Source organism: Daucus carota, chromosome 4, assembly GCF_001625215.2.
Source record: "Daucus carota subsp. sativus chromosome 4, DH1 v3.0, whole genome shotgun sequence".
Lineage (NCBI taxonomy): Eukaryota > Viridiplantae > Streptophyta > Magnoliopsida > Apiales > Apiaceae > Daucus > Daucus carota.
The window spans coordinates 26,402,806-26,415,233 of NC_030384.2; the positions used below are offsets into that span (position 1 = coordinate 26,402,806).

The 12,428-nt window shown below is 32.5% G+C and overlaps 1 protein-coding gene across 1 annotated transcript; it reads right to left on the reverse strand.

Annotated features, from left to right (window-relative positions):
• Positions 1-7,153: 7,153 nt before the first annotated feature.
• LOC108216749 (elongation factor 1-alpha) lies at positions 7,154-9,650 on the reverse strand. The gene is made up of 3 exons (XM_017389587.2): positions 9,581-9,650; positions 8,454-8,930; positions 7,154-8,360 (listed from the first exon to the last, which is right to left on the reverse strand). Exons 2-3 carry the CDS (start codon positions 8,913-8,915, stop codon positions 7,473-7,475), a joined length of 1,350 nt encoding a protein of 449 aa, XP_017245076.1. The 5' UTR covers positions 8,916-8,930; positions 9,581-9,650; the 3' UTR covers positions 7,154-7,472.
• Between the last annotated feature and the right edge of the window lie 2,778 nt (positions 9,651-12,428).

A 12,428-nucleotide genomic window follows, 5' to 3' on the forward strand; every position in this document is an offset into this window, starting at 1 on the left:
TCCAGAATCACAAGGGAAAGATCTTACAACAGAATTACTTTTATGCTTAGTTCAAACAAGACATATTAATCTGGTACAGTGGGTTCATATTACAGTGTTGCAGACAGCAACAGTAGTTTTTTGACCCGCAACAACTGTTTTTTCAGGTGAAAAATCGTGACAAATTTAAAAACCGGTTTTCAAAATAAGAGTTTTTACTTCAAAAGCTGTCTTAGGAGTTAGAAAGAGGTCCTCTCATACTTTTTTGTCATGTTTGGTAAACCCTAAAACAACAGTTCTTAGCTTAAAAGTTGCATTTGCAAAAAATTATTTTTCTGATTTTGTGGGACATAGATATCAAATCTCATCAAATATTTTTTTTATATTATAACCCAAAATATGTAAATATCAAAAAAATATTATCAAATAATTATTTGATTTCTATATCATCCCCTTTTTTATCAGCATTTCTTTTTTACAGTACAACTTTTTTTTCACGGTGGGGAAATGACAACGGGTCGGTTACCATCTTTAGAGACGCGCACTAATGATCCTAAAAGTACCGCTGTCCTTTCTATGAACAAAGAGAAACATTTGTCAAGGGATGAAGGATACCCGCTGAAGAAGTAGAATAAATAGTTGTTGAAGTTCTAACAAACTAACAATAGAGTTTGTGGAGGTTGATTTGAAGTGTTGTGCCATAGAACTCGTTGATATAGTAAAAGAAAATGGATGTGGTCTAATAAATCATCTAGCAAATGTTGACCAACATCAAAAGGGCTCATCCATGATTTTTAAAGATGGAGAATCAGCTTATGTAGTGTGAATTAGATCTACATCCATAGAAGAAGTTGGGGATAGTGTCTGGAAAATTCTATTGGGAAGGTTATAGCAGTTGAGAGTGGGGACTCTGACTCCACATTTGTTGGAGCTAAGTCAACCAAACTTTAAGATGACACAGACATAAAATCTGTGATTTTGTCCTGTGTTGTTTGTGATTTCTGTGTACTTCAGCGTTTCACCCTTCTTCTTTCATATGTACTGAAGAATATTTCAGACTGAGTATCCATCCCCTTCTTTTTATGTCTCCCTTGTTGGGGACTCTTTTCAATAGTGGCATCATTTTGGGAGGATGCCACTAGAGAAGTGGTAGTTTTCATATTAACATCTGTAATCTTTTGTGAGATTGTAGAGTGGTTTGGTTGGGAGTCACTCATCTCTCCTTTCTTTTTTATAGGGCGTTTTTTAATGTTCAACCCTTTCCTCAGCCTTATTAGCCTCTTTCACACTCCTTTTAGATTTTTGTTTCTTTGTTTTTTTACAACATGTGCTTTTTGATATGCAACTGAGATTGGCTTCTTTGACTTGGATTTGGACTTGGGTGGACCCACTTGGGTAGGATGTTGTGGGACATTGCCAACATCCATAGTGGTTGTGGAAATAGAAAAAGTGGTAGGGATTAGAGAAGATGGGAAACTGACAATTGTACATTCCTTACCTTTCTTGCCTTCCTACATGATAGGCAAATACTAATCTCAACAGAAGTATTGAGATTCAATATGTTGAGGTAACTTAGCACCCTCTTGTGTTGCACTTAATTATCAAACTTGGCTTGTGGATTAGCAATAACAAGTTTATCATTTACATGGTTAGTTAGGAGCATAAGAAACCTAGCATAATAAATGTTATTAGGTCTGTGGTCCTTGTCTCTTAACTTTTTACTTATTTCATGTAGAACTATAGAGCCAAAATCATGGTACTCTTCAGTTAGCAACATAAGAACATCTGCAAAATTTGTAAGGTGATAGCATCAAAGTTACTAATCCTGCTAGAAAAGACCTAAATGAAGGCATCATACAGATAGCTCCATTCTTTTCTTATACCTTTTCTGACAAATTTTTCTAGGTATGTGGTGGAAAGTGTATACCATATAGAATTAAGCATGGCAACTAATTGTGCATATGTGGGTAAGTATCTGCATGTGTGTTCAGGCAACTGAAGACAAACAATGATATCATCAGAATTAAATACATCAGAATCTTTTTGAATAGTAAAGGAAAGAGTATTGTTACCACCATCGAAGATAATGATAGTCCATATTTCTTTGATCATCTTCTAGTATATAGTGGGAGCTTTCAGCATTGCATATGAGAGCTTGCAATTCTTAATGAAGGTCATTATCTTGTGGTATTCAGGGGCTGTAATGATGTGTTCACTAGAGCTAGTTCTTTTCTTATGTGACCCGGTTCCCTACATGAATTTCACAATTGGTGTCGTAAGAGCTTGAGAAAGATGAACTTGAAGAGGGTTTTTGCTTTGAGAGAGAAAGATGCTTGAGAGTTTCGAGAGTAAGATAACAGTGAAAATGAGTAGTTGAAAAATCCTTTTATTCTAACTTCAAAATTGCACACATTAATACTAATAAGAAATTAAAGAAATTTCCTTATTGGCTAAAAGAAATTAATCGTTATAAAGATAAAGTAAATTACTTTTACATCTCCTTAAAAATACACACACATTTGTATGTATAATCCAGTATATCGATTCATCATATTCCGAGGTTTCGTAGATCAACGGAGTCAGTGCTTTCAAATCGTAAGTTATGGTATACTTCATTCCTTCTCCTCTGTTTCATCCTCCTTTTCTTCAATTTGAAACAAATACCACAAAATCCAATGAAGAGGGTTTGGTTCATCAGAATCTGCCCAATCAAATAAACCCTAACCCTAGCACCATATCGATATCGTCAGATCTAAAAGTATACTCATAGCAGTTGTTGATGGTGATTTTATGGTCTTAATTTTTGGATTCGGTAAGTCTTCTTCTCTCAATATTATATGCAGCCAAGATGTCCCCGTCTTGTGAAAATGTATGTTTTTTTCTTGATTATTTTGTTGTGATCAAAGATAAATGTTTGTTGTGTGTTTTATTGCTTGATGTGTTTATTTTCTATATAATATGATCTACTTGATGGAATCATTTTATAATTTTTTGTATAGATTTTTTAGGTGATCGAAATCATGAATTTTTATTGGGTTTGTATTTTGCTTGGATTACCTTGTAGATCAGGTCGAGGTATTTTCAGACATGTTTTGTCTTAGTCGGATTTGTTTCGTTCGGCCAGAATATTATTTTGAAGTCAGGTCCATCATAGATTTCGATATGTGTTCTTGGTGTTCTTGGTTATGTGGGTATGTTATAATGTATGTTTTGATCTTCAAATTTAAAATTTTTAGCATGTTAACATGTTTTTAGGTGCATGTTCTCAATTTATTTTTATTTATGTCTTTGTTTTTATATAATCTATATGTATGTATATTAATCTGCAATATTTTTTAAAATTGAAAGGAATCTTATTTGGTATGTTCAGGAATTAGATTTTGCTAAATTACCGTTTATTTTGATTTTTTATATCTCGTGTGCTAATATTATGAGCAATTGTGATGATTCAAATCTCTTCCAAGATAAATATTCTTTATGAATATTTAGTGCCATTTATGGCGGTCATTATTGATGACATTATTATACTTTTAATGGCATTTAGTTCCTGATTGGGTGCCATTTTTATGGCTTGTGTTACCATTTTGATGGTTATTATATATATATGATATTTTTAGTTATATTTTAATGTCTATTATTTTATTCCTCGATTAAATAATTAAGTTTTATGTGTCTAACCAAGGGATTTTCCTTTGGTTAGAATTTTTTTTAGATTAATTATTATTTCTTCATTATTTTATTTCCTCTCTATTTTAATAGATACATTCCTTTCATTTTTGTTTTATATTAGATTCATTATTTTTTTATATATTTATTAAATTTCTAAATATTTATAAACATATATATAATTTTCTTGTATTGATTTATGTCTTGTTTTGTTTGTTTCTTTTTTCAGGATCGGAGCAAAGGAATATGAGGATGTTTCTAGAAGATGGGGTTCATCTCTTCAATCATTAAAGTCTTATTTTCTAGAGTTAATCGCATTTCACACTCTTATACTTGAGCCCTATAACACTTTAGTATGCAAACTTTAGATAATTGCACTTCGCCACCCACTGGTATTTTGAGCGCGGCAATATGCATCCCTTCCGTCAAAAACTAACAGTTCCGTTAAAAGGTTGAGGGCAATTGTGACATTAAAAATAATTAAAATACAAACCCACTATTAGTGGGTTAATTAGACAGTTTAATACAGCAACTCCACTCAACCCTGCCCAAACCTTAAACAGCAATAGTGCGCCCAAATCCAACCTCCATTGACAAAGATTTATGATCTCTGACAGCGTGATGAACCCAGCGGCAAAGATCAATGCCACTGGCTTTTGATGGAGCAGAATGATTAGGTATGAGCTTAGTCGGGTCACTGCAATGCTTTTCATTGTTATGGGAACTAGAAAACTGCAGTGTGTTTCAGTAACAATGTTCACATGAATCTTAAAAAGAGAACACACCACAAACAAATAATTGGCAATCTAAAGTGGCTTGCTAAGTTATAATTGTTTCTTGTTTTATTCCACATTCTTTGAGAATGGCAATATTAAAACCCATAAAGATGTGCCCCATCAGTAAGATAGAATGTCTTAAAATTATTAAGAAATCTCTAGTACCTAACTATGGGTACGAGAAAGCATAGGAACATGAGCATTTGCTTCAGCCATGTCACCTATTGATTTTATCAACTCATCCATGGTAGGAAGTCAAAGTTAACTTAGCAAGCCATGTTCATTCATGAGAGGGTTTGAATCTTTTTTATCTTTCTTAGGATATCAAAAAACAGAAAAACAAAGTGCTACTAAATTAGGGCTAATGAACATGAGATTAGGGTTTATATAAAGTAAAATGAGGAAGAAGATAGGTACAAACTTGATTTTCCCGTTTTACCCCCGCTAAAGTAACGTTAAACATGAATATTTAACGGAGGTTGACGGAAGGGGTGCATATTGCCGCGCACAAAATACCAGTGGGTGGCGAAGTGCAATTATCTAAAGTTTGCATACTAAAGTGTTTTTGGGCCCAAGGGGTGCGAAATGCAATTAACTCTATTTTCTAAATTTCTGAGGACATCTTGCATGACCTTCAGTTAGAAAATAAACTTTCTTGAATGAAGGAATTCTCTTGATGCAGCTATTGTATTCGATACAATTCATCTACGTGTATGTAGACCCTGACAAAAAAAAAGTAGTGAGAGAGAAAAGTACTTAACGGCTAAGATTGAAACAGGGTTATGACGATGGATAAGACTTTTAACCTTTTATAATTCTAATTACCTGTTCAGACGTGACCTTTCAACGGATGATATATGGGTAATAATCAGTTGATTTTTTTTTTTTGATAAACAAATGATTTTATTAACATAAATCACTCATCGGAATCCAACCGAGACAAATCCCCGAACTGTCAACTACAATCTGATTGTGAAACAAAGAACGGGCTAAACAAATAGCCGTTTTGTTTTCAGATTGTTTAACACATAGGATATTCATGTTTTTTGATCTAAAAAGTAATACAATGACATATCGAGCAATCCAACCTACATCACCTATGATAATAGGTAGCATCACAATTGACCTTCACATAAGCATCATATGTAGCCCAATGTTCAGAACTATCAGTTATATCAACTGATATTGGAGCAACAAGGACTCCCAAAATATGAACAAATTTTTGTTGTGAAAAGTGAGCTTTTGCAATATCCACCGTCATCCCAGAATCGATGCGAGTTTTACCGATCACCCAAAACACCGTATGAATCCTTTTTAGAGAAACCTCCGACAACGATACGAAAACACAAACAAAACTCAAAACATGACATAATAACATCCCAAAAATATGGGCACGGCCTTGATAACAAGGTACTCAACAAGATCTCACAGATCTTGGTTTATTGAAAAAACTGAAATACAGAATAAAGGATGGGAGAGCAAAAGTGGCTTAATTGATGAAGGGGTGAAGATTTTGAAGATGGAGAATTGGCGGCTAGAACCATAAACACGGGGGTTGACTCTCAAAACAGAGGATGAAGAGAGAAAACCCTAATTTTTTTCTAAAAGCAAGACATGAATCATTTAATAATAATCAGTTGATTTAATTACATCACTTTCTGCACTTTCAACGGATTATTATATGACCCTTGTTCTTTTTTGATGTTCCAAAAACAATGAACAGATTATGCGTACTATTTTTGAACACTAATTTTCTCAATTACACCCACCACTTCTTCATATTTTACACTCTTTTTATTAAAATAAACACTATTACACCCCATGTTTTTCTTCACTATTAAATTTTGATAGGTCCCACCACTTTACCTACTTTCCAACTAAATTTATTCTTTTTTACGGTCGTTTGTCGAAAAAGCTCACATAAAATGAGAGGGAGAGAGTATTTGGCACAAAAATTAACATCAAATTTAAACATTCACATAAATGCACACGGCCCTTCACCCCCAAATCTAAATAACTGAATGGGAAGGAAAGATAAATAACGGGTTCTTTTGACTCAAATATAAACAAAATACCCCCTGTTCTAATTTATTTGCTTTGCTTGACTTTTTCTGATCAAATTGATCAAATTTTGACTGAACTTTACATATATAAAAAAATTATGAAAAATATATTAGTGGAATCTACATCTATTCTAGTTTAAAATATATTTTTTCGATTCTCAAGATCATGTAAGAATAATTACTAATTATTCGTCAAAATTTAATCAATTTGACTATGAAAAGTCAAACAAGACAGATAAATTAGGATGGAGGGAGTGAGGGAAGGAGAAAGTGATAAATACACATTCAAACGTAAATAACTGGATAGAAAAAAGGGAGTAATAAATACATATTTCAGGCGTGGAACATGCATGCTGAAAATGCAGATTATCTATTTGGCACAAATAGATTATCATCAAGCTAAAATTCATATCATAAATACACTTGAAACATATATTACAACTCAATTTATACAATTTCAGATGCATCTTGACACATAAAGATATATGTAAAGAATATAGATAATAGAATATAGTTTTAAACCGCTGTTACTCCATCCTTTTAAATATTTATAATCAATATTATGTTTATCAAAAATCAAAGATAGTAAGCTGCTGATATTTCTCTCGGGTTAGTCTTTAATACGGCACAAAAAATTGAGAGTTACATAACAAAAAACGGTCAGCAACGTAAGAATAAAAAATAATAAAGCATAATTAGAAATGATGCATGAATGTCAAATAACAAGATACAAATATTGAACAAAAACCAGATACAACTCACTAGTAAAATAAGATAAAAATTGGCAACCTGGCACATTCCACCACTGCCTATCAAGCAACTTGTTGCTCAATGCCTCCAATACCCTCGCGAACGAGGCTAGAGAACTGCAATGGAAGGCCATCTGAAGCCAATAACCCAAACTTGCTAATATTCCGTAATAAAAAGTTCGAAAACTAAGGAAATTGATAAAAACTGATTGTTTGGACCAAAGAACAAGGAAAAAAAATCACTTGGCACCCTTCTTGGCAGCAGCCTTGGTGACCTTGGCGCCAGTTGGATCCTTCTTCTCAACAGCCTTGATGACTCCAACTGCAACAGTCTGTCTCATGTCACGAACAGCGAACCTACCGAGGGGCGGGTACTCAGCAAATGTCTCAACCACCATAGGCTTGGTGGGAAGCATCTTAACCATTCCAGCATCACCATTTTTCAAGAACTTGGGCTCCTTCTCAAGCTCCTTGCCAGATCTTCGGTCAATCTTGGTCAAGAGCTCAGCAAACTTGACAGCAATGTGAGAGGTGTGGCAATCAAGTACCGGGGCATAACCGTTTCCAATCTGACCAGGGTGGTTCATGATAATGACCTGAGATGTGAAGCTGGCAGCTCCCTTAGCAGGATCATCTTTGGAGTTCGAGGCCACATAACCACGCTTGAGATCCTTGACAGAAACATTTTTCACATTGAAGCCAACGTTGTCACCAGGCAGAGCCTCAAGCAGAGATTCATGGTGCATCTCCACAGACTTGACTTCAGTGGTCAAACCAGATGGGCCAAAGGTGACAACCATTCCTGGCTTGATAGTTCCGGTCTCAACACGTCCCACGGGCACAGTTCCAATACCACCAATCTTGTAAACATCCTGAAGGGGAAGACGAAGAGGCTTGTCTGAGGGCCTCTTGGGCTCGTTGATCTGGTCAAGAGCATCTAGCAGGGTTGGACCCTTGTACCAATCAAGGTTGGTAGACCTCTCTATCATGTTGTCCCCTTCAAAACCAGAGATTGGAACAAAAGCAATTTTCTCAGGATTGTATCCAACCTTCTTCAAGTATGAAGAGACTTCCTTCACAATTTCATCGTACCTCGCCTTTGAGTATTTTGGAGTGGTGGCATCCATCTATAACACAAGCCAGAAGAAATAACAGCAACCAATTAAATACATACATAAACTTATAAACAACTAAATAAATTTCACATAAATGCCCCTCACCTTATTACAACAGCAAATCATCTGCTTGACACCAAGGGTGAATGCAAGCAATGCATGCTCACGGGTCTGCCCATCCTTAGAAATACCGGCTTCAAAACCACCAGTTGTGGAGTCGATAATAAGCACAGCACAATCAGCCTGTGAGGTCCCGGTAATCATGTTCTTGATAAAGTCACGATGACCAGGAGCATCAATGACAGTGCAATAGTACTTATTAGTTTCGAACTTCCACAAAGCAATATCAATAGTAATACCACGCTCCCGCTCGGCCTTCAACTTGTCAAGGACCCAAGCATACTTGAACGACCTTTTGTTCATCTCAGCGGCTTCCTTCTCAAACCTCTCGATAACACGCTTATCAATACCTCCAAGCTTGTAAATCAAGTGACCAGTGGTGGTTGATTTCCCAGAATCGACATGGCCAATGACCACAATATTGATGTGAACTTTTTCCTTGCCCATGACTCAGAAAAATGCCTAAAAAGGTTTTAAAAAATTAAATAAAAAAATCTACTTATTATACGCTACAACTTCAATATAAACCAACTGAACTGTATAAGTAATATGGGTAATTTCAAAGAAGACATCACAAGTTTCAAAACAAATAAAAAATAGAACGAAATTATCACAAACATATTACAATTTAAAACCTTTAGTAATGTATATAATCTAGTTCTAATACATAAGTTGTTATCCACACTGATTCGGGATATGATGATCAGACTAGCAATAATTATGAAAAAATTAAACGGATAATATAGATCAAAATTTAATTATCAAAATCCCAAATCAAATAGAAAAATATTACATAATTTAGAGCATGCAGCATACACAGTCAAAAATCAGTATGCCTCACAAACAAAACATGGAGTAACACGTATACATTATGTTATCAACATTATCCGAAGAAATACGAGTACAGAAACAATCGAATTATACATTTAAACACGAAGAATCTGCATAATAGAAGTTTAAACACACAAGAAACAGATGTAAAGATGAAGATGCAAATTAAATATTAAACAAATACATGGCAATAGATGATTAAACAAGAGGAATAACATATGTATGCACGTACATTTATAATATCTTATTGAATTATATGATCGAAAAGAATTTTAGCTGACCTTTATGAACAGGTTAGTATAGTAGTGAATAGAGGACGCACGCTCGGACGATCTGCAGAGAATGAGAGGCAAATGAAAACGATGTGATCTTTGAGATTATTTATAGAAACGATTAGGGCTTAGGGTTTTACTCAGCCGTTGGATTAAAATTGATCTGACGGTTGTTGGATTTACGTTTTCTTCGACCGCCTCCTATGCAAGACGGTGTGCAAGTATGTGCATTTTCTTTTCTCTTTTTATATTTGTTATTAATAATACCGGTCTTAAACCGGTGCGAAGTACGAGCTATCTTCGAAATTTCTTATTCATTATTTAATTCTGAATATTATCTTATTTATTTATCTAATATTATTGGATGTCATAATTTTTTTAAATGGACAATTTCATGATAATGAATCGAAATTCGATGAATCATATGAACCGTGTGATTATATTTTTTCTTACAAATTTAATTTTTACATTATTGTTTTATATTGTAAATCGGTAGTATAGCCAATAAATATTTTTAATTTCTTTCTATAAATGTTTTATAATACTAATATGTGATAATGTGTTTTCTATTAGTTTTAAATTATATTTTTTCATATTTTCTTCGATTGTAAGTAAAAATATATTATTTATCTTGTATAAACTTCATATTCATTTTAAAATAGATAACGTTAAAGTGAAAAGAGTTACATAGTTCGAGTTTGTATACATTAGAGTTCGAATTAAAAAGAGTTATGTGATGATTTGTGTTTGTTTTCAAATAGAATACGCTATAAATAAGAAAAAATATTGCTTATATAATTCTTTATCTTTAATTTTTTTGAAGAAATAGAGAAAAAGGTAACTTGGAAAGGATCAAAAATATGTGACCAAATCAAATTTTAATAATACGAAATATAACCATGTTGGCTTATTATAATAAAAAAAGGTAATTTAGGATTGACCAAAAATATGTGACTAACCAAAATTTCATTACTAACAAATTATATCCATGTTCGCTTATTATGATATACTAGCCCTAAAACATGTGCAAGGCACGGGTACAGTTTCCAGTAATTCGATTTATAGATAGATTTACTTTTTCTTTTGAAGAATTTAATGCGACCAGTTTAATATTATAAATTTAAAATTATTGTTGATACACACACATGCATATTATGAACATATAGTTAATTTATGGTCTTGACTATCCCTCCAACTTTCTAATATTATTGTGTTTAAACAATAACATGCGTGCTATTTAATACATCAATTTTAAGAATTTTATTTGGCTTGAATTTTCTATATTTCTCCATCGATGGTACATAAGGTTCAAGTTTTGAATCACGTCAACAACATATCACAATAAATTATCACTTTCAACACATATAAGAAAATTATTAGCAATTTAAATACACATGTGTATCACACGAGTTATATGCTAGTATATTGTAATTAACAATATAAAATTTTTAACTATAGTCAATTATATTCCGCTCTAAAGTAGAGTATGAAAAGTATGTTTTACACAGCCTTACATGTAATCAAGTGATATAAGATATTGTGTTCGGAATGATCTACTACGTACATGTCAAATATAATATTTAAGTATGTCATCTAAATTATAGAAGTTAACTTGACAAAGATAATTCTCATAAAGATTGTACTACAAAAAGTAAGAAAAACTAATATACACTCATTATTTTGAACAAATCTAAGACAACCTATTTGTACTTTCGACATATTTGATCAATATTGCAAATGATCAATACACCTTATACAATTATGTACGATCGAGTCATCTACTACATTATTTTTATATCTTATCTTGTATGGACAAATATTTATATTTTAATTTGATTAGTTTGTTTGTTAATTTTAATAATCATATAATATATTTAAAATGAAACATAATTTAATTATTGGACTATAAAAGATGGATAACTCAATTTATAAGGTTGTTAAATTTTTAAATGAAAACTGATTTAAAGATATGATACGACTAGCTACTTAAATATATGATAGAGAATAACTATTTTCTTATATATATTTTTTTATAAATCTTAACACATAAAATTGATTTTCATTATTTTAACCTGAAAGGCTAATTCGGTATGTATATATCATTTTTGTATTTTCAATCATAACTATTATACAATTTTTCGTTTCCCATTCCATTGATGATTTTATTTGATCTTTCACTTATAGAAAGATATTCAGTCAAACATATTTCGTCTTTGAATCCGATCAATCATATCTATTCATAATTTAAGTTTTAATTACTAAATATATATTCTCATATCTATGTATACGTACATAATAAGATGCTAATTAATATTCTCAAGTGTAGCGTTCTATTTAGACGAAATGCGGATGATTTTGATGTCATTATGATTAGCTCAAAGACGTTCATGTTAAAACGTTTTGGAAGTCTATGCAACTCGAATTAATGAATTAAAATAATTTTAAATATTAACTAAGCTAAGTGCTATCAATTTTTACAACTTATTTGAGAGTTTGTATTTCAGTTCTCTTTTCGAATGAATGAAATAACTTATGAATTAATTGAAAATTGACGGTAATTAAGTTTGTCAAAATAAATAATCAAATATTCTTTTGTTCAAACGACACATAGATATTATATGTATGGTATTAAAACACAATGACAAGCTATCGTAGTGGTATGAAAGAAGTGGATGTTGGTGGATGTACAAGAGTTCGATTCTTCAAAACCATGATTTTTTAAACAAATAATAGACAAAAGGATAAATCAGTCTTTTCACATGAATAAAAAGTCTCATAATTTACTTGATCACATGCCCCATGTTGGGCTATTATTAAACACAAATGGCAAGCTAGCGTAGTGGTATGAAAGAAGTGG

Excerpts from the sequence above, each read along its gene's own strand:
- LOC108216749 (XM_017389587.2), bottom strand. The coding sequence starts at position 8,915 with ATGGGCAAGGAAAAAGTTCACATCAATATTGTGGTCATTGGCCATGTC. Across the intron at positions 8,361-8,453 it reads TGATTTGCTGTTGTAATAAG|ATGGATGCCACCACTCCAAA; the intron begins GTGAGGGGCATT and ends CTTGTGTTATAG.